General features: G+C 36.2%; 1 protein-coding gene across 4 annotated transcripts; it reads left to right on the top strand.

The window, feature by feature from the left end:
• The first annotated feature begins 109 nt into the window (after positions 1–109).
• LOC143284211 (uncharacterized) lies at positions 110–23,129 on the top strand. Of its 4 annotated transcripts, none has more exons than XM_076590894.1 (6): positions 110–228; positions 6,914–7,037; positions 9,409–10,607; positions 11,313–11,454; positions 14,833–15,013; positions 16,836–23,129. In XM_076590894.1, the coding sequence occupies exons 3-6, from the start codon at positions 9,508–9,510 to the stop codon at positions 16,958–16,960; spliced, it is 1,548 nt and encodes a 515-aa protein (XP_076447009.1). In that variant the 5' UTR covers positions 110–228; positions 6,914–7,037; positions 9,409–9,507; the 3' UTR covers positions 16,961–23,129. The 4 variants fall into 4 exon arrangements, with proteins under 4 accessions (XP_076447009.1, XP_076446995.1, XP_076447001.1 ...); XM_076590880.1 differs by having other exon boundaries at positions 6,914–7,398; XM_076590886.1 differs by having other exon boundaries at positions 6,914–7,459.

Below are 23,129 nucleotides of genomic sequence, written 5' to 3'. Positions count from 1 at the left end.
AAACCTAGCCGACATTATTGCGATCGATTGATTAATAATGAAATAATATAGAAAATATCAGAATATTCTTTCGCAATGTTTTTCGGTCCTCATTTTTACTTCCGCTTGCCGTCAACGACCCGTCATGGCGACCGTGGGAAACATTAAGCGTCGTCTGCGCTCTTCTGAGTATTCGCAATGTGTAGACTAAATTTTTGTCTTCTGTATCTGCTGTCATAATGCTCTGAGGTATGTCAACTTTTGTTTAAAAGATTCAGTAAGGTGTTATTAAAGATTATCTTGATACCAGAATGTCGTCAATCGCTTGATATGGTGCAGTTCTTTTCATTCAGAAATTGTAAAACTGGGAAATTCCAGATATTGGTCCAGATCCCTTATGTCGTTATGAGCTAAATCTGTGCAGAAAGATTTCGTTTTGTTATTGAAACTGCGTAATAGAGCGGGTATTCTGTGCAACAAAATCTGTATATTCTGTTCGGAACAAAACAAGTGAAAGCGCTTTTACCCCTCCCAATACTACGTACCTGTGTACCTCCACAACCATCAAGAGCATAAACCATAGGCTATACTGAACAATAAATACGAAAACAAAGTCATATGCTGTGGAGGGAAGTGTTCAACTGTAGGGGCAAGGTGGAACCTGAAGCACAGTTGGTTGTTTGCCCCATACCAGAATGGAACTAGGCTTATTATATAGTTTGTTTCTGAAAACATTTGCATCTGCTTAAAATTACTTCTCAGGTCTGCTTCTGCCTTTTTTTTTTCTTTTTCTTTTTATAAATTTTTATTTCTGACACGTAAAGCTTTGCCATCACAAGATCTGAATGACCAACAAAAGTGTTTGTTATTTAAACAATTAATCAGTACACAGGAATGCATGCTAGTTTTAGTTTTGTAATTTTGATATTGATAACCAAAGGCAGACTCCTGAGCCAATCAATGCATCATTGCCCCACCTGTTAACACACACACACACACACACACACACAAATGCCCAGCCAAGCACACCTAGGATGAAACATTTCCCACTCTAGACTTTCACAAATCTATTGTACTTTATAACATTAACAGATTACTTTTTAAGTTTTCACACTCAGGTGCAGTGAGTGCAAGCACATGCACACTATCAATGATAGCTCCATGAGTCTGCTTCGGTGTCTTATTTTATTTTTCCTTTCTCATCTGCCCTTTGTTGAGTTAGCCTCATGCGTTTTGGTTTGCCTCAGTTCAGCAACAGAATCAAAGGTATCACTGTGATTCCCCCCCCCCCCCCAGCCCCCCCACCAAGACCAAAAATATGTTAACACAAATCTCTTCAATATACAGACAACTTTAAATTTAAGTTTAATCTTTCCAGGCCTGTGAGGTGAGTAATAGAGTAATAGGCAATTCATGTTGTTTGCCAGATATATAACACATATCTAATGAGAATTAATTCCAGTGTATAATAAAGAGAAGCAGTACGTGTTGCATAACTTTATTTTCTTTCTGTGTTAATGTCATAGAATATGTCAACACTGTGTAATTGTGATTAAATGGTTTTTGAAGTGATTTTTTACTCACTTGTGTAAACAAAGTGAGTCTATGTTTTAACTCGGTGTTTGGTTGTCTGTGTGTGTGTGTGTGTGTGTCCGTGGTAAACTTTAACATTGCCATTTTCTCTGGAAATACTCTGTCAGTTGACACCAAATTTGGCATAGAAATAGGAAAAATCCCGTTCTTTCCAGTCATCTTGTTTAAAACAATATTGCACCTCTGGGATGGGCACAAAAAATAAAAAAATAAATGTAAACTGAATTTACTGTTATATATATATATATATATATATATTTTTTTTTTTTTTTTTTTTAATTCTCTAAACTTGGCACTTTGATCTGGTGTTCTGACACAAGAGCAGTCATTTTTATCATTTTTTGTTCAAACAGGAACTTCTTTTGCTAAGCATAGAAGTTATATTTATTTTGCATGTCTTTGGTACGGATAGTAAAAAAGGGAAATTAATCTGTAATTAATGCTGGGGGGTTATTTTGCTTTAAACTGATCTTTATCATCTTAAACATTAGATTTTGAAATTATACTCAGTACATAAAAAGCTTGTGTGTTTTACTCTCAGTGTACAGGGCTTACACTATGTTCATTCGCCCAAGTGGTCTTTTTCGGAAAATATTAAAATCAATACTACGAGTGGACTTTATAGATCTATTGGCTGAGCCCTGAAGGTCATGGGCAAAAATCAATTGCGTACACATATTTATACACATTCAAAGCGCATGTTCATATTCCTCGCGAACAAAGGACACCATTTTGTTCAAGTTCAAGTTGTTGACCTGCCCGTTCAATCCTATATTCAATCAACAATACACGATAACATGTGATGGAAAGTTGGAGAAGGAGACCGTTAAATATTTATTCGGAGAAAGATTTGTGAACGCCTCATCACTTACTGGATTATGCCCCAAACTGCCATAAAAATGTTTTAAAAAATCAGTCGGAATTCACAGTTAATTATAATAAACCATGAGAGTTAATACCCTTGATGAAACGTAAAAATTTCCAGTCTTGACTTTTCTCAAAATAAGTCCTTTTCACTTCATACGACATTTAGGAAGTACTTGTACTTGGCTCTACATGTTATTAGTTTAACAAAATACTCAATTTTCACATCAACTTTAAAACTATCAAAAATAGAATGAACATAAAAGAGAAATTGAATCGACCATGTCATACTACATTCCCGGCGGGTGTAACTAAACTTGTACATCTATCTAGATCCAGAGAAAACGACTAAATGTTGCAGTGTGATTGGGGGGATAGCCAAATGTTGCAGTGTGATTGCTGCGATAGCCACGTCTCCTTTACGGCAGAATTTTTAATTGCCCTTAAAGATTTTTTGAATGCCCAAGATACACCAGAATAATATGATTTAAACAGCGTTTTCACTGCGAATACCGCAATCAATTTTTCACCCTTAAAAAAAAAGATGTTTAAAGATTAAATTTTGGAACGTCAGTTAAGGAGCCATGATAGTGTAATGGGTAAGACAGTTTCTTCTCACCTGAAAACTCGGGGTTCGAATCTGCCATCAGAACGGGGTTTTTTTTTGTTTTTTTTTTTAACCCGAAGCTTTATAATAACAAATACAGAACAAATTTTAACGATTAGATTTTTTTTGATTTTTTTTAAAGTGTATTACAAGTGAGTCTTGAAGGCCTTGCCTCTCTTGTTATCTATTGTTTGTATTTAATGATAATTCATCCTCTTTCCATTGAATGATCAACCTTAAAGTATTTCTTGCTGTTATATGTCGATCCCTGATTTGGATTGAATTTCTTGTGCATTTTCCTTTTCACTACACATACTTTTCTTAAATGTGGGTCACAGTAAGTATGTTAGATAAATGTAATTTTAGGAAAAAAATTTCCTTTTGTATCACCAACCATGAATTCTTCCTATTCCAGTTACATCACGGGCCTTAAATTACTTGTGCCTATTCCTACTATGTCACCAACCTTCAATTGTTTTTTCCTGTTTCTGTTAATTCTCACACCTTGTTTATTTCTAAGAGATCTTCTTGTTATATTATAAACCTTGATTATTTTGGCCTTTTCCTGTTATATCACCCTTCATAATTTTGAGTTGTTCTCAGAATTGGTTACTCATGAGGGTACATGCCATTTATGGCATGTAAATAGAAACCTTTCACACACATACAGTTGTTCATACAGTTGTTCCACAGAATTGGTAACTAAAATGTTGCAGTCATGTAAAAATATCAAAATAAACTTTGTGCTACATTGTTGTTGTTGTTTTAGCATGCAATCATTTGTAGAATCTTAATCAAAAGTTAGAAAATCAGTGATGCTGTTAGTTTGTTCAGTTTTGCAATATGATATGGGGGTCTTGCAGGGCATCATGTGTACTCCAGTGTGACAAGCATGGGCTTGTAAATGAAATATTTGATATAGATGATTATTGATAGTGATAAAGATGATTGAAGTGAATATATAAACAAGTAAATATAATTCCACATAACAAATGTTTGTACTCTGTACAACTACAAGGTCAACATGGATGTGCTGCACTGAAATGCATGCAACGCAACTAAAACTTTTCTGTGGATCCCTAATTGGAAGGAGCAAAGCATCAAATTCAAAGCTCAAAGTATAAAAGCACACAGTAGAATTGGGAATTATATACATTCACAATGTTAGTATTGTTACATGTGACATATGAAAGCATTACATGTGACACAGACATAGTATGTAAAATAATGAAGAAGAAGAAGAGGTACTTTTCTTTCTCATTTATTTGTATGATTAATTCATGTGTTCTTGAATTACAAAACAAACTTGGGATCAGTTTTAACTTTGCAACATTTTTGGAATTGGCCATCTGTAATGTACCTTGGAACATCCCTTTCTGGGACAAGCATTAAAAACAAATCCCGAGCATCAAAGGAATGGTCAAATGAATCCAAACATGTACTTAACATATTCAGAAAACAAAATATCCCAATCAAGTATGAAATGGGGGGTTTGCAGGGTGGCATGTCCTGCGTACTACAGTGTAACAAGCATGGGCCTGTAAGTGAAGTGTTTAATAATCCAAATGATTATTGATACAGAAGACTGAAGTGAAGGTATGAACAAGTAAAATAAAGTACATAATTCCAGATAAGTGGAGTGATGGCCTAGAGGTAACACGTCCGCCTAGGAAGCGAGAAAATCTGAGCGCGCTGGTTCGAATCGCGGCTCAGCCACCAATATTTTCTCCCCCTCCACTAGACATTGAGTGGTGGTCTGGACGCTAGTCATTCGGATGAGACGATAAACCGAAGTCCCATGTGCAGCATGCACTTTGCACACATAAAAGAACCCACGGCAACAAAAGGGTTGTTCCTGGCAAAATTATGTAGAAAAATCCACTTTGATAGGAAAAACAAATAAAACTGCACACAGGAAAAAATACAAAAAGAATGGGTGGCGCTGTAGTATAGCGACGCGCTCTCCCTGGGGAGAGCAGCCCAAATTTTACATAAAGAAACCTGTTGTGATCAAAAGAAATACAAAAAACAAAATACAAAATAAGAAATGTTTGTGCTCTGTACAAGATCAACATGGATGTATTACACTGAAAGTCACTCAACACAACTGTCTAAAACTTTTCTGTACATCCCCAATCTAAACTTTTCCCTTACTCAATGCTCATGATGTTGTTATTTATAATCAAGTAAAAAGAGGTCACAATAATTCTCATGGCTGCAATCATTCCACAACAGTCAACTGCAGAGATCCTGTCAAAGCATCACACGCTCTATGCTTTTTTGACTGTGTGACTGCGTCCTGATTTTGACTTGCCAAATATTCCCCTAGAATGAATGAATGAGGGAAGTGGATTAAGCAAGGACATGCTTTTTTTCACCCAGCCCTCAGGGCAAAGGAAATGAACAAGCAAACAATAATAATAATAAAAACAGAAATACAGAAATACCCCCCCCCAAAAAAAACAACAACAACAACAAAACAACAAAAAACAACAACAACAAAACAACAAAAATCAAAACAAAAGAACAAAACCAAACAAACACACACGCACACACACACACACACACACACACAAAACACACACACACACACACACACACACACAAAAACAACAACAAAAAACAAAAACACACCAATGAAGCCATCATTACCACTACAACTATCACTGTTACCACTACTACTATTACCACTACTACTGCTAAGTAAATAAATATGTAAAAGAAAGAAAGAAGAGTGAAAGAACAAAACAATGTCACAGCCAGAAAAACAAAAACAAATTATAAAGCAGACTCTTCACACACACACAAACGAATGCACTTGCATATGCACAGTCCCTTACAACAACAACACAACTATACTACTACTGTTACTACTAATTATAATAATGATGATCATGAGAAGAAGAACATTTCCTGTTCACATAGAATAGCATTGTCATTAAGGTTGACTTATATCATTCATATATTCTCCATTTTATCAAACAAATAGTTTTTTGGTTTTTTTAAAAAGTTTCTGAAGTTAACACTACTGGTTATCTGTTTTAAAAAGGAAGGCAAATTATTCCAGTACAAACCACCACTGTATGAAAAGCTTGACTTAAAGAGATCAATTCTTAGAAGAGGTATTAGCACGCACACGATCAAAAAAATGGAGTATGGCTGCATACATGGCAGGGCAAAAACAGTCATGCAAATATAAGCTCTCTCATGTGCTTTTGGGAAATGCAGCTCATGAATGAAGAGTAAGAGTAAGAGTAAGAATCACATCTGATGCTTATGGGATTCAAACACAAGACCATCACTTGTTAGACTGCTTGGAGCTCTCAGCTGTTGCACCCATCACACTCATCAAAGTCCATGTCCAATGTAATTTTCAGGTATTTAGGTGATTGAAGTTTGAAACAAGATTCTCACCAAGTGGTATATATTAATCCAGAGTACCTTTTTTATGGTCAAGTAGGTGTTTTTATGGCATCCACTTCAGTGGAATGTTTTTTTAGAATTTTGTCTAAAATCTCTATGAGACTATGTCATAATCAACTCATAAACTGTTGTGCATACAAATCAGTCTATGCGCTTATCATTATATGTGTTCCAGTATGATGTTATCATACATGATTTATGTTGTTTTGATATTTTATGTGCTATCAGGCTCATTTTGTGCAAATTATGGCACATATTTGTATACAATTGTCAACTCTGTAAGTGTAATCAATATTAATCACTGTACCTTGTTTCAGTTTGTAGTCTATCTATGCATTTTTCTGTCTTACCTAGTAATTTCACTTCTGTTTCATGTATCTTCTTTGAATTTTTTTTAAGAGAGATTTGTGTTCATGTATTTTGACCAAGTGTATCATCTGTGTGCAGCTCTGCAAAGTGAGTGTTGGTGCTAATCAACTAAGATGATCAAGTCCATACATCATGTCGCTTGAGACTCTTTTCTTCTTCTTCAGACTGGCTTGGCGGGTTGCACATTTGATCTACTACAGTGGTGCCATTCATCTTTCATTTGTTGCCATTCATTTCTTGGAAGCAGAGTATTTAAATGATGAAGACTTTTGAACAGATTCAGTGGACATGTGGCATTTTTTAGTACTTTGAATTTTTTTGTGGATGAGACCTTGCCATCTGTAGAGTACACTTGCCCACTCAAGTTCCATAAACAGACATCAGTGGACGCAGTTGTGTTGGGTGTAATTATGTCATCAATGGTTGATTTGACACGCCATTTTAGCAAAGTTCTCATGTTCTTCTTCCGCTTAGCCTGGCAAGTGAAGATATCTCTGCCAACCCTTGTTACGGTTACCTTCATGGCTTTAGACATCCGAGTGAGACTTGAAATAGAAGTTCAGGTAGGGTTCTAAACATTTTCTGTTGTTTTATGTCATAGTGATCACCCTGCCCCCCAATCAGGTATGATTTATTAAAACTTACATTTACATAGAGTCTTGATAATGTTGAATGTTAAGATGTGTGTTGTTGTGTAGTCTGAGAAGAATATTATTATACAAAGTATAGTTTTCAGGGCTGCTGGATTAAGATCTAGGTGTAAGAGACAGTTGATTACTGATGTTATGGTACTTGTTTTTGCACACTATCCAATTTACATTTGACAGCCTGATATATGCAATGCTTGTTCTTAATAGGTTTGAGGGTATTTTGGTCAAATCTGTGCTCCTTAGTCTTTGCTTGTTTTGTTGATATTCTGTAATATGTTATTGAAGCCAGGAATTTGAAAATGAGTACATGGAACTTTTTCAGCAGAGAAGACCGTGTTAATGCTGACAGTAGTGGCAATGTTTTCATCTGTTTTTGCACTACATTCGTTATCAGTATGTGTCATTACAAGTAGCGCTGAACACATTCTTCAACGGATTGTGCAGATAATAGAATATTTTGAAGTGACAAGTTGGATCATGGTTGGTTTTACATCAGTGATCACTGTCTTCTGCCGGGACAGGCTTGGTTCATTTAACAACTATTCTATTTTTGGTGTAAAGCTCTAGTAAATCTTCCTGAACTTGTTTTAGTGATGGAACATGTCCTGCCACTGTTTTGTTAGTGTTTCCATTTGCTTGGAGATCGAGTCTTGAGAAGTCTCTTAGTTTTCTGTCTCTGATGCTGCTTTTTTTTTTTCTTTTCTTTTTTGTTTGTTTGTTTGTTGGTACATACATTCTGAAGAAAACTGATGTTGACATTTTTTTTTCCACCTACCATTACAACTTTGTACTCAGATGGTTTCATTGATCTAAATATGAAACTGGATCAAAGCAACAATGCACAGTTGACACAGCAGATAGTACCTGTATTGCAGCTGAAACTACATAGCATGGAAGCCAAGGTACAGTTACCATGAAATGAGCTCAAATTTAGCAGCGTGAGAAACTTATACTCCACAAATAACTTTCCATTGACTGGAACAATGCACCAAAGTATGAGCTGATTATGATAGTGTTGCATTGTATAAATTGTATTACTTATTCATTACAAATGATTTCTGTGTGTGAAATTCTGGCTACTCTGCCCAGGAGAGCACATGTAGCAACAGTGCCACTTTTTTGTTTATGTTTTATTGTCATAGGGGATTTTTACAGAATTTGACCAGGGACAACCCTATTGTTGCCATGGGTTCTTCAGTGTGTGCCAAGAGCATGCTGCATACAAGACCTTGGTTTATCATCTAATCAAAAAGATTAGCACCTAGACCACTACTCAAGGTCAGATGGAGGGAAAAGTAAAACTTCTGGGCCCATGTGGGACTTGAAATTGTGGACATTCACTTCCCTGTCGGGCACATAACCACATGGCCACCACTCCCACATGATTTCTCAGATCTGAAAATTGTGCAGACAGGTGTCTTCCACATCAGTTTGTTATTATGCACACTACACATTCAGGTAACACAAAGGCAACTGCAAAAGTAACTCATGCTTCCCAGGAACACATTCTCATTATTCCATTGTAATGAAATACAAGTAGGTGAAAATTGGCTTCAGCTTTCTGGTTAGTAATTTTATTCTTGGAATTATACACCTGATGTAAAAGAAGTATTATTAGAATTTTATGTATTATTTCATTAGTTTTTACTTGAAGAGACCAGATCACATACATGCAGTATCACAATGTAAATGATACATTGGAACAGGCCTGCTCACATACATACATGTGATGCAGTACCACAATGCAAATGCAAACGAAAGGAAACTGTTGCAATGTATTAAAGAACAGTAGTCTAGCTAAAAATGATTAATTGCCATAATGAGTGCCTTATTAATTGCATTATAGTTTGTGTAGCTATCATACTATATTATAAATCTTCACTTTGAACTGTTGCTGATTGAGGAGTTTTACTATTTTGTCAGTTTTAGGAACAGATCATCAAGAGAAGTCATCGAAAGCATGCATCCTTTCCCAGAGGAAGTACTTGAATTGTAACACAGTTCCTTCATACTGCAGTCAGCATGAGCCGAGGTGTACGTGACCTTAGAGAACTTGTTTGTGTGTCACGATTGACATATCGTGACAGTGATGATGAAGATACAGTACTGACGGATGAGGATGAATTAAGTCAGAACCTCAATAATCTTGAACTTAGTGATGGCAGCAGCAGTCCAGGCAGTCGTTCTGGCTCAGCTGAAACACATCCTGCATGTCTGCAATCTCCGGATTCTGGCTTTGTTACCAATGGCTCACCAGAAGATAAAGCAGAGGGCACTGTCAAACAGGGTGCACAGGCATCTATCAAAAAGCCATTGCCAAGTGATGTTGGAATAAAATCCAAACCAAGTAAAAGAAGGCGAAAAAAGAAAGCACAGCAGCATGCTTTGCTTCCACATCATGATTTACCCAAATTGCCAGTATTACCCCCTGTTCCAGTTGAAAGTACATTCTTGACAAACTCATCATCACTGAGCAGTAGACGGGCAAATTCTTCTCATGGGATTTCTCTTCAGAAACGAGGTGATTTTGACTCCATGTTAATTTACATGGATGCAACAATTGTGGCAGAGTGGTTGACTCGTGCAAATACAGCCTTGGAAGACCTTACAACATATTGCACTCAAGGTGACCATTTTGTGCAGTTTGCTCATTTCTGGCTCTCAAACTTTCCTGAAACCCAGAGACAGGAGATCTATGAAATGGAACATGAAATCTTGATTGAAGAAATTGGACTGGCATTTGCTGTAGGGAAAGAGTCCAGAAAGATTGTAAGGAGAGATGTGACTGACCTTCTGTCAGCACTGTTTCGAGAGTATCCCACAAAACTATTCAGTTCAAAAGGTGCTCATCTGTTTCTTGATCATTTGGATATTCTGACATCAGACAGAACGGAACGATATAAGAAACTTCTTGCTGATGTGCGCTGCTCCACAAAAAATCGACAGTATGCACAGTGGCTGCTAGCCACTCGGTCATTTGCTCTGGTTAGTGTGTGGGCTGCAGTTGTCAACTTCTACCGTAATCTACTGGGTCAGCATGGTGTACCTCCTGGTCTGCCCATTCCAGCACATGGATCAGCACAAGACAGTGTTTATCAACGTCGCATGTCACAGGCTGTCAGGTAACATTATAGTATCAGTTGAAGTTACTTGAGAGTTTGAAAATATTCATAATATCTCACAATCACTACATAAGTTGTTAAAATGATAATGAGAAAAGGATCAGCTGTTTAAAAAATAGTTAAAGAAAAAAATGACCCCCCCCCCCCTTCCCCTCAAAGGTATAGTATTGCATGGTCCTGATGGATATATTCTTTAAAAGGTATAAAGGTCTGTGAACACTTCAAATAATGCTTATATCAAAACAGAAATTAATGATTTTGAGATTAGGTTTTTAAAATTTTGAGTTAGTTTTTAATTTGTCTTGCTTTTCCCCCATCTTATGGTTTTAGCGACCATGGAAAAAAATCCATACTGATTTTTGTGAAGGTAAGATGTTTTAGTTTGTCAAAATCATAATTTGTAGTGTCATGATGGCAGGACATAATCAGGATAATGATAAGCTGTGGTGTAAGGTTTTTAGTTATAATTTAGCGAAGTAGATTGACTGAAAAATGATGTAGATTTTATTCTAGAAATAGAATGAAATGTATCAGTACAATTGAAACTTTTTCTTTTCCTCAATTCCTGTAACAGGAAATGTACCAGTACAGTTGAAACTTTTCTTTCCCTCAATTCCTGTTACAGGCAGAAATGCCTAGAACATTTACTTGCCTGAAGTATACACCAACTGAATAATACCAAACTCTTGTTCTGGTGTGTTACAGATTGGGTTTTAAGGATGTTGTTCATTACCTTGTGAGTGGTGGTTATGTGGATGCAACACGCCATGACATACACGGAAGGTCTCTGCTCTTCTCTGCAGTAATGCATAACCAGGTGGATGTAGTGCACTACCTGGTCACAAGGGTGAGCTGGCAAACTGACATTTGACTGATAATGCATAAAGCCAGCATTTGTGCAGATTAATATGATCATGATAATAATAATGATAATATATTGTACTTATATGGTGCAACCTCCCCATATAGTGGGCTCCAAGTGCCTCACATGAGATAATACATATATACACAATAGTATATGATACAACACGAGAGCACATGAGGACGTAGAAGAGGAAAAACAACATCTATATACACCAATACAATACTACAAATTGGAGATACGAATATTCAAAGGAAAAAGGTACAAAATACACACACACATACACACTGACCCAGAAGCACTCGCACCACAGGAACTACAATGGAGGGGGGGGGACACAGTGGGAGTGCAGAGGGTGGGAGGAGACATAAAGGGACTATGCTTAGTCACATTGAAAGACCATTTTGAACAGGTGGGTTTTAAGTTTTCCTTTGAAAGAGGACAGAGTTGATGAGTGCTGGAGGAAGAGAATTCCAGACAGAAGGTGCTTGATGCTGAAAAGCCCTTTGACCACATGTCTTTGAAGAGACTTTGGGGACTCAAGGAGCTTTTCTCCAGAAGACCTGAGAGAATGGGATGGAGCGTAAATGTAAAGGACAGAAGATGAGTAAGATGGGAGAGAACCTTCAAAGTAGTGATAAGCTAATATGGCAGTTTTGTTCTAAATTCTGTATTGAATGGACAACCAATGAAGTTGACGCAAGATAAGAGTAACATGATCTTTTTTGGACTTAGGAAAATGACAATGGCAGCATTGTTCAGGATCATCCGAAGCGTGATACCAAATCAGAAGGCAAACTAGCGAGTAGTGAATTGCAGCGGATAATGCGACTGATAGTCAAGGAACAGGGAAGCTAAGAGGTTGCTTCAACAGTCAGATATGGTCAAATGGTACAGATTTTTCTCAGCTGGAAGTTTGTTGTTTTATACAGATTACTGACATGGTCATGCATGGACAGAACTGAATCAAAATATGTACCCAGGTTTCTGACATAATTTTGAAAGTTGACAGCAGCATTCCGGACATGACTAAGCATGTTATTTTATATTATAAACATGACTTCTGTCATGACGTCATTGAGTCTGAGCTTGTTAGTCAGCATCCATTCTTTCACTGCAACAATGCATATCTCTATGTATGTGAGTAGGGCTACGCCTGACAGGCAGCATAGTCCTAGCTCTCATTTCTTTTGTCAGTTGTGTTGGAATGTGATTGTGCGTTGACATGTACGTTGTGTATGTGCTTTATGATGGAGTGGAGTATACATTGGTGCTTGTTTTGTGCGATTCTGCCACCAGAACTTCAAGTTATTTGGATATGTTTTCTGTGTAACCTGGCAAGTATTCTTGCTTGTCAGAGCACGCCATTTCTTTGGGAGGTGAATTTATGATAACCTGTCCAAAGAAGTTTCGTCAACATCCTTCCTTTCCTGACAATCTGTTCTGATCAATAGCACACCTGTTTCACTTTCTCCTTCTGTTCGCAGTCTTGGTGTAATCCTAGACCAGTCTCTTTCCTTCCAACAGCACATTTCGAATATCTGTAAAGTTGCCTATTTGGAACTGTGTAGAATCAGCTGTATCCACCACTATCTCTCAGCCGATGCAACCAAGACACTTGTATACTCTCTGGTTGATCGGATTACTGCAACTCTCTTTTGGCCGTCCTTCCCAAATATCTGTTAGACAGACTCCAACGAATTCAAAGTAACGCTGCCAGACTCATTTGCAGAATGTCTAAATTTGACCATGTTTTTCCTCTCCTTAAGTCTCTCCACTGATTGTCAGTTTCTGAATAGACTATAAGCTATCCACTCTGACCTTTTCTGTAGTCAACGGATCTGGCCTCAAGTTATCTTTCTGAACTCCTCCATATCTATACCCCATCTCGCCAGCTCCATTCTTCCTCTGATACTCGACTTCTCAGGATACGTCACATCAGAAGTAAGACCTATGGACACAGATCGTTTTCTTTTCAATCACCAAAGACGTGGAACAAGCTCCCTGATAACCTCCGTCATTCTGATTCCCTCACATCTTTTAAATCTCGTCTCAAAACTCACCTTTTCCCACAGCAATAAGTTCAATTGTGGCAGGTCCACTTCCTTTGTGTTAGCTGTGCTTGACTATGTCAGTATGCGTGTATACATATGTATGTGTACATAAGTAGATGCATGTATATGAATGTGTATTGTGTGTGCGTGTGTTTATGTAAGTTTGTGCCTGCCTGTGTGTGCATATGTGTTAGGGTAGCTGTTAGATACACATGTATGTTAAAATGTATGTATGCATTGTGTGTGTGTGTGTGTGTGTAGTCACATTTTGGTGTGTGTATGTAACACTGATGTAATGTTTTATGTTCACTTTTGTAAAGCACCTAGAGCAGATTTCTGGATAGTGTGCTATATAAGTATCCATTATTATTATTATTATGTTTTTGCAAAGGATAGCAAAGGAACTTGGGGAAGAAGCTTTTGTGAGTTGTGTGTCATCTGCTAACTTGTGATATATTACCCAGTATGTGCAGACCATTTCAGCAGAATGGTGAAGGAATGTTTGAAATGCATGCAGATATGCTTGATAGTATGTCTGTTCCACACAATGAAACTAGTGAGCTGATTTATCATGATGTTAAATTGTATGCCAAAATATAATGCAGTGTTTTACCACTTTGAATGCTTATTTCACTGCAGTGAGACTGAGTGAAAGGTGAAACAGAATGTTTAAAGATTATGTGACTTGCTAAACTACCTCACAGACCAAAAGAAAGATAGTTGATCAGTAAGATTATATGACTTGCCAAACTTCCTCAGAGACTAAAAGAAAGATTAGTTGATGAAGTTTGTACACAGACTGGCTGATTTAGAAAGGGATAATCAATCTTAATTATGAGTGGTATATGATTATAATTTTCCCCTCTGTCATTATTGGGGGAGTGCAAACAGGATCTTCCCTGTGCTGCACCCCCCGGGATAAAATGGGGATATTGGATCTGCACAGTGATTACATAAAAGGGTTTATTTCAATGGGCATGTTTTTGTGCACTTGTTTGTATGTGAGCAGCAGACAAAATCTTTCTCTCATGCATAGGAGTAAATCAGATCTTTCCCCAGCTAGAATATTTCCTAAGGCATGGTGTAAGATGGGAAATAGAGAAATCTTGATTCGTTCACACTCACAGTATATTGATTACCTCAGCTGCATAAAAACGGTCTTCCCTTCTATAATGATAACCTTGAACTAGTTGAAGGGGTTGAAGAAGGTGTACTGCTGAAAAGGGGTTAGAAAGGATAGATCTGTCCCATACACAGTGATAACCATATTGTGGCACACTGGACAGTGTTCTATTTGTTGTGGTAACAGGTCCATTCAGCATTGGATGTCAATCAGCCTTCCGACACTGGCAACACCCCTCTGCATGCAGCATCTAACAGTGGCAATGCTGATATTGTGAAGGTGCTTGTTCACAGTCCTGATATCAACATCAACTGTTGCAACCCACAGTGTGAAAATGCTACTCCGCTGCATTTGGCTGTCATGCATGGTGTGTTGGAAGTTTTGCATTGTTTGTATAGCTCTGTAGCATAGTGTTGCTGTACTTGCAATTTCTATCAATCTTTATACAGTAGTTGGTTATGGGCAGAAAAGTCAGTAATAAAAAAACGTCCTGTCACAGGTAGGTGAGTACTATAGCATGTTTTTATCTGTTCTATGACTCTTTTCATACAATAAGTATGTATCACACTTGTTCAAAGCACATATATTTCTTGCTTGTCTTTTACCTACAAGCTGCAGGTTTTCTTCTTTTTTTTTTTCAAAATGTTAACAGGATTAGGAAACAGTATCTTTGTTCAGGATTTCATTTTTTTTTTCTCCTTTGCAGATTGCTGTTGCCAGGTTTAAATGATATACTGGCCTGAGAAAGAAGTGTTTTATAAGAAATAATCCAGTAATTGTTGCGAATATTTAAAGATTAAAAAGAATGATTGTTTGTATATCCACCAAACACAAAAAAAATGAAAAATCAATCCTTACAGTGCCAAGACTATTTTATGCTTCGTTGCAACTATTTGCCCAGGGATGTTTTAGGCAAGAGAGCAAAAACAACAACAACAACAAAAACAAAACAAAAGAGCATACAAGCATCAAAAAGAAAGAATATGTATAATCTACTTTCCTGAAAGGAAATAATGGCAATTTCACGCAAATTTAATGATTCTGTGATGGGAAGATAACTAGAATGATGTAGACGGAAACTGCTGTTTGAGTTAATTTTTACACATTGGATGTGGATGGAAATTTCTGTCCTGGGTCACTCAGTGGGTTAAACAAACAAAACAAACAAACAAACAAAACAACAACAAGAAGATGATACATGAGAAAAAATACCACTGTGCATTGAAATGCTGTATTGCACATGGAATAAAGAACCTTTCTTTCTTTCTTTCCTTTTTTTCCCCAGCATAACTTACACATGTTTTAGATTTATTAGATTAAAATATATATACATATATTCACTGTGAAGCACATTAGATTTTATCATTTTTTTTCTTTCATGACTGTTTTACTGTATACAGTGATTGGCTTGCTTCTGTTCTTTTTTTGACAGGAAATAGTTTGCTTTTAAAATTCTTCTGTTTTTATTATCTTATAGTAGTGCCAGTTTGTGTCGGATTCAACAGGATATAAATTAACAATCAGTGTATTTATCTATTTCTTACAGTGTTTTTCAATAAATTATTATTATATATTTAAGTATTTCATCTACCATTTTTCATACCTAATTTTGTAAGGAGTAAAATGAAGTCTGATATCAGATTTCAGATGAGTATCATTTACCACAATTATGATTGACTCATTTATGGAAAAAGATGTCTTAAGTTAAATACTTATATCTTATTGATTACTTCTTTTTCTTCTGATTGTTTCCAGAGGACGATTGCATGTGTGCACCTCCAATATATATGCTCTGTAGTGTTCAGATTAGTCATGATGGCAAAATGAATATTAGTTATCAGTTTTGACTCCCATCCATAACAGAACAACGTCTGTGGATAGTATTTTGTATACTAATCTGAAAGCACTTTATGCTTGCTTCTTTTCCACTGAATTTAGCAGTATAATGCTTTGGAATAATTTGATTTACAGTTATTTTCAAAATACATGTGTCCGTTCATTTTGTCTTAGTATCCATAATAAGTTTGCTATTAAAATCAGTAGTTCTTTTCTTTAGTATTGTTCTCTCTGCCCTTTTCCCAAGGCATTGCCTTCTTGATTATTTTGTGAACATGTGAGTGAACAGTTATTTGCAGTCTCTGTCATTTAATGATAAATTATTTACATTTGTTTTCGCAACCTGTGTGCAGGGCATAAGAAGGTAGTGGAGGCACTCTTAGCAGCAGGTGCAGATCCCATGCTGAAGATGGGAGATTTAACAGCTGTGGACATTGCTCGAGACTTTAACCGCCAGGATTTGCTCTCTCTGCTATGATCTGGACTGATTCAGCATTTACAAAGGCTGGGGAAAGCTGCTGAAATTCATTGGATTGCATTGAACTTTTTGTTTTTCTTTTTTGTTTGTGTGTGTATCTGCTTTTATTTTTTTGTTTTGTTGATTTGTTTGTTGTTGTTTTGTCAGATGCAAAAGACACTTGGAATGTGTAAAATATTCAGATGCTTTGTTTAGTTCCCCCTTTTTTTTTTTTTTTTTTTTTTTTTTTTTTTACATCAGTCTGTACATTTTTCCTTTTTTAAGGTATAGCAGCATTACATTATTAGGTGCTTTGTAAAGGAAAAATCCAATCTTATTCTTTCATGTATAGATTTTGTGTGTGTCATTTGAAAGGAGATTTTTTTCTTCTTAGTGGTAAAATCAGTGAAACTTGATACTTTGTCCAAAATGTGAACTACATAAGCAACTAAACAGTCACCAGTAAACAAACAACAAAAGCATGTGTACATCGGCTGTTTGGGTTTGAGCTCTAGTGTACTGTAATATCAATGACATGGCATTCTGTTTTGGGGAGAGGAAATTCCATTTGGCCTAACCTGCCTTTTTTTTTTCTTTCTTTTTTTTTGTGTGGTTATATTATGTTTATTCTGTTTGGAGTTGCATTTTTAAAATTTTTTTTTATAGTTATTTGTGATTGGAGGTTCATGTTATAGAGAGACCAGCAGTATTACATTATAGAATTGTGTTCGTTTTCAGGTAAATAAATGACATTTCCATCGGAGTTATCAGATACCTTGAAGTGGATCATGATTGAAATCTGCTTCTCGTTCCTATTCACTAAAGTCTGTACTGTGCTTTCTGTGTCTCACCCCTTTTACAGCTTCCTGTCAAAATGACAACTTCACTTCAAGGTTGTTCTTGTCAGTTTTATGTGTTTGAGAGTGTGTATGTGTGTGTTTTGTTTCGTTTTGTATTTTGTTGTTGGTTTTTTAGGGGGGGATGAAGGAGTAGAGAAAGTGGAGGAAAGGAGAGATTCAAACAAGTCATTTCACTCTGCAGTGAATTTGTCATGAAATCAGAACTGACAGTGACTGTAGAGTTCTGTGAACTTGCTGTGAATTTTTATGAAATGAGAACTGACAGTGACTGCAGTCATCTGTGAACAGTCAGAATAATCAGTTGATGCACAGTGAACGACTATTCACTCTTGAAATGTAGCTTTTGAAATTCACACATGCTAAAAGACATTGCTGCCTTCATGTAAACATTGTGGCACGATTTTAATTTATCGCATTATGAACAGTTGTTTTTTTTTTTTTACTGAGGATACATAATTTCTTCCAGTTTAGTGTTTACTGCATGAATAAATGTTCTGGGAGTTTTACAAGTGAAATGCAGGTTCACATTTGGCTCGTATTCATTATCATATAGTGAAGGAAATGGGCAGGGGGTGGAGGCATAAACTTTACATGATACGATATAATACAGTGCAAAATATCTTCATTCATCCATTTGGAAATTATTTGTGCATCCATAAACTTACCCTACACATCTCAGCCCACAGCCGAGTCCAGTACACACACATGACAAAGGTTGAACCAAAGATCAAAAAGCTACATGAAGGTGGAGAGCAGGGGGTTTGAGAAGTCGGGGTGTTGAATTTTCAGTCTGACTGGTTTGATGGGAGGAGAGGTTGGTCTTTCTGACTTGGGAAAATTTCTTATTGATTTTTTTTCTTCTTCTTCTTTATTTTGTTTTGTTCTTCAAGACATTATTCAGGAACAGGTATTTTTGTTCAGGAAAGCTTGTTGTTCAAGGAAAACAGGATTGTAAATCTTTTAGGTGATGTTTTTGTTCAAACTCTCACATGTGTACTCCAGGTTTACCATTGAAGAAAAACATGCATTTCACCATTTATCTCCCTTGTACCTGACCCTGCTTTCCATCATTTCTTGTTATGTGTGTTTTACACACAAAGTGAGTCTTGTGTAATTACCCTGTGTTTCAATGTCTGTGTGTGTGTGTCTATGTATGTGTGTGTCCGTGACAAACTTAAGTAATTTGTTGACTCACTTGTGTAAACAAAGTGAGTATGTTTTAACCCGGTGTTCAGGTGTCTGTGGTAAACTTTAACATTGACATTTTCTCTGCAAATACTTTGTCAGTTGACACCAAGTGAGGCATAAAAATAGGAAAAATTCAGTTCTTTCCAGTCATCTTGCTTAAAACAATATTGCACCTCTGGGATGGGCAAAAAAACCAACAAAAAACAAAAAACAAAAAATGAAGCCTAATTATATGCAAACTGCATTTACTGTTATATTTATATTTTTTGTATTCTCTAAACTTGGCACTTTGATCTGATATTCTGACCCAACAACAAGAGCAGTCATTATTATCATTTTTTGTTCAAACAGGAACTTCTTTTGCTAAGCATGGAAGTTTTATTTATTTGGCAGTTTTTGGTGCAGATAGTAAAAAAGGGAAATTACTCTGTAATTAATGCTAGGGGACTTAATTTGCTTTAAACTGATCTTTCACATCTTAGACATTACATTTTGAAATTGTACTCAATACATAAAAGCTTGGATTTTTTTTTTTTAAGTGTATCGCAAGTGAGTCTTGAAGGCCTTGCCTCTCTTGTTTAATTCGTGTTCACAGGAAATACTTTATTTGCTAACACCAAATCTGGATTAACAACAGAATAAAATTGGTTCTTTCAATACATTCAAGAAATTGTGAAGAAGCAAAAAATGTTTCCACAGTCATTTTAGAGTTACGTTTTCTTTCTCACAAAACTGAAGCACTTTATCTTAAATATTGACGCATTGATTAATAGTAGTCATTTTGTCACTTTTTGTTTATAGCTAATGTAGGAACTTTTGCGAATTAAGGAAGTTATATTCATGCTGCATTAGTCTGCCAGCAGCAGCAAAATTCTGCTATGTAATGGGACATTAATCTGAATATACTATGGGTGTATTTTCTTTCTTCTTTTTTTTTTTTTTTTTTACGAATGTCACTCTTCTAAAACATTTAAACTTGAAATATGATTCAAGACAGAATAACTGGTGTGTTTTACAGTTGGTAAGGTCTCATGATATCTACATTTACCCATTGGTCAGTTTGTTGAAAAAAGCAGCTTCCTCAGTGACTTGTTTTTATGCATGTATCATAATCAGCATGTGGATTGCATAAATAGCTTGTGCGAACGTTTTATTGGAAGGAGGCTGCTAAATTTTGTTCAGAGAAGGATTAGTTGAAGGGCCTAATCATTTTTGCATAATGTCCTTGAATGATTATCTGAATCATTCATAGCTTTTGAAGATGAGCTTGCATTTTCACAGATTCCAGCAGTGTAGCTTTTTAAAAAAAATTATTTATTTTTTTTAGCTTGCATTTTCATGGATTTTGACAGTGTGTAGCATTTTGTTTTGTTTTTGCACTGGTGCCAAAGATATTGTGATGAGAGATTTAAACTGGTTTGGATATAATAGTCAGTAACTTTATTAGTGTGCATATCTCAAGTCACCCTGACTTGAGTCACTTACTGTGACAAAAAGACGACATTATGATTGAAATGTTAAGATGGAAACTTCTGATCCAACAATCATATTTTTGTCAAAAGAACTGGATTTGTCCAGACTTATTATCATGAATATTATGCCTGAAAATGTGTTTGGTGATTTTGTTATGATTTATCAATGCTGGAAAGTCATGATGAAGACAGGGAAAGTTTGAATGTTTGACAGATCTGTATTATAATCTTAAAACAATTTGTGGGTTGCTTTTGATGGAATTGCTAGATTTCCAGCAGTCGAACTTACCATTCAACAAACACTTTTTTGGGATGATGAGCAAAAGTATGATTTAGAATATGACTAAAAGTTAGTAAGCACTGGTTGTCCATTTCTTTCAGAATTCAGTGTAAGATTGCCACTATTTGTTGTAATGTCATCTCAGGCTCTGCTCCTCCTTATCTTCAGGAACTCCCTCCAGATCTATATTCCGTCTCGGTGGTCTCTGCGTTCCTCCTGTGACACTCACGTTTTTCACATACCAAGCAGGCGAAAGAAACTCCATGGAGAATGAGCTTTCTCTTTCATTGGACCCGTCATCTGGAACAAACTCCCTTATTCTGTCCAACACGCTCAGTCTTTGTCCTCATTCAAATCAGCTCTGAAAACCCACCTTTTCCACAGTTGTTATGATTAGTTTTTCTGCCCTGTGTGCCTGTCTGCGATTGTTGGTGGGTGCAGAGAGGAATGGGACTGTATCGGTATGAATGCCTGGTGTGTGTGTGTGTGTGTGTGTGTGTGTGTGAATGTTATGAAGTGTATCTGCATCAATGTATGTATGTATAATTGTATTTGTAAACGCTGTGGGCTCTCTGGAGATAAGGTGTCCAAATATTCATTATTATTATTATGATTATTATTATTCTGAACACACTCTTATCCCCAGGGTTTTTGGCTTTGTCGCATTTGTCATCTAGCATGCTGGAAACACACATAAGCCTTGAAGGTGTTGCCTTTTTTTTTTTCTTCTTTCTAAACCTGCTAGTAGGTCTGTTTTGTTTGTGCAAAATCGCTTTTTGCTTCAGGTGTTAGGTACCTATTGTACAGTCAGTAGAAATTTATGTTACCATTTGTTAAATGTAGAGGCTGGAGCTGATATGATTTGAATACTCTTATTTTGGAGTCAGTAATTGATTTCAAAGGGTTGTGATAAATGTCAGGTGAATTATATTCATAAAGATTACAATTTGATTTATCTCCTCCCTGCCCCCTTATCTCCCCATTCCTCTTTCCTTCTTTTTTGTCATGCTCCAATGTGTATGTTTGCATGTGCAAACTCTTCCCCCTCCTCTCTTTTGTCTTTTTGTTTTGGTCACAGATACAAGCTTCCTCCAATTTTCTCCTCTTTCGTCATTTGCTTTATATCACATGCACACTTTATCCCACACATATATTTTGTGGATCATGTCAAGTCGTGTTCCAGCAATGTTTTGGATTATGTTGTACATCAGAGGATATATTATGATCTCAGAAACATATGTTTGTGCAGAAGTAAAACAGATTATTATGTGCAGTATTTTGCCTTTGATTGACCCATACATCTTGATTGTCTCTACCTCTGTCTTGCTGCACCTGTACCTGCCTCACTGTTTTTCTGAAAATGAGAGGTATGGTTGTGTACATCATATTGATCCCAATCAGAAGTGCATGAAGTCTGCTCTGTCACAACCTGAAGTCTTGTATCCTATGTGCTGAATGAAAGAAAAAAGAAAAGATGATTTTCAGCTGTATGCTTCTGTCCTGGCCAGTTTGATCTTTGAATTGAAGGGTAACTTCACAGAGGGTGGATGATTTTTTTCTGTGTATTGGAGGAAGGCAGAAAACTGAAGTTTAGATTTTTTTTTGATTTTTTATTATTATTTTTTTTTAATGAAGATTTCTATCCATCCTTATTTATAAGATGTTTGCCTTTTATATTTCAGTTTTTTGTGCAGATCTATAGAAAGGGGTGTATTTTTCCTTAGACCGTGATTTTTGTTTTCAAATGCTACAAATTTCACAGTACAGGGAGGACTTGAAAAATGGAAAAAGTGAGAAAGAAAAGTATATATAAAAAAACAAAACAAAAACCAAACCCCCCCCCCCCCAAAAAAAAAACAACAACCAAAAAAACCAAAAAAAAAAACGAAACAAAAAAAAACCCAAACAAACAAACAAACAAAAAAAGCCCATAAGAACAGATTGCCCTGTGGCACATAAGGCTACCACCAGAGATCACTGGTACACATCTTGTGATGTCTTTGTTGGCATTGTACTGATGTTTCATCCTTTCAGAATGATCACATGTTACTGCCATGACACTGATAATCTAGATTAAAAAAAATAATAATAAGGTGTCATACACCAGCAGAACATGGTAAGGTATTTGAAAAAAAAAAAGCAGGATGGTTTGGAAAAGTTTGGGAATTTAAGAGTGAAAATCATGTATGAACCCTGTTTCAAAATTTGTCAAACTAAAATTGAAAGAAAAGTCTAGTGAGAAAAGTAATATTTCTGTAAAAATGAAAACAATGGCAAGCAGAAAGAAAAAGATTAAAAGCTTTTTTTTCCTTTTAATTGCCATGTTTTTATTGTTTTCATGCAGCTCAAGTGACAACTCTAGAAATTGTTGAATACAAGGTTTTGACTTA

Source organism: Babylonia areolata, chromosome 1, assembly GCF_041734735.1.
Source record: "Babylonia areolata isolate BAREFJ2019XMU chromosome 1, ASM4173473v1, whole genome shotgun sequence".
Classification (NCBI taxonomy): Eukaryota; Metazoa; Mollusca; class Gastropoda; order Neogastropoda; family Buccinidae; genus Babylonia; species Babylonia areolata.
Note: the sequence above shows the minus strand (reverse complement) of the source record. Positions and strands in the feature narration are given on the sequence as shown.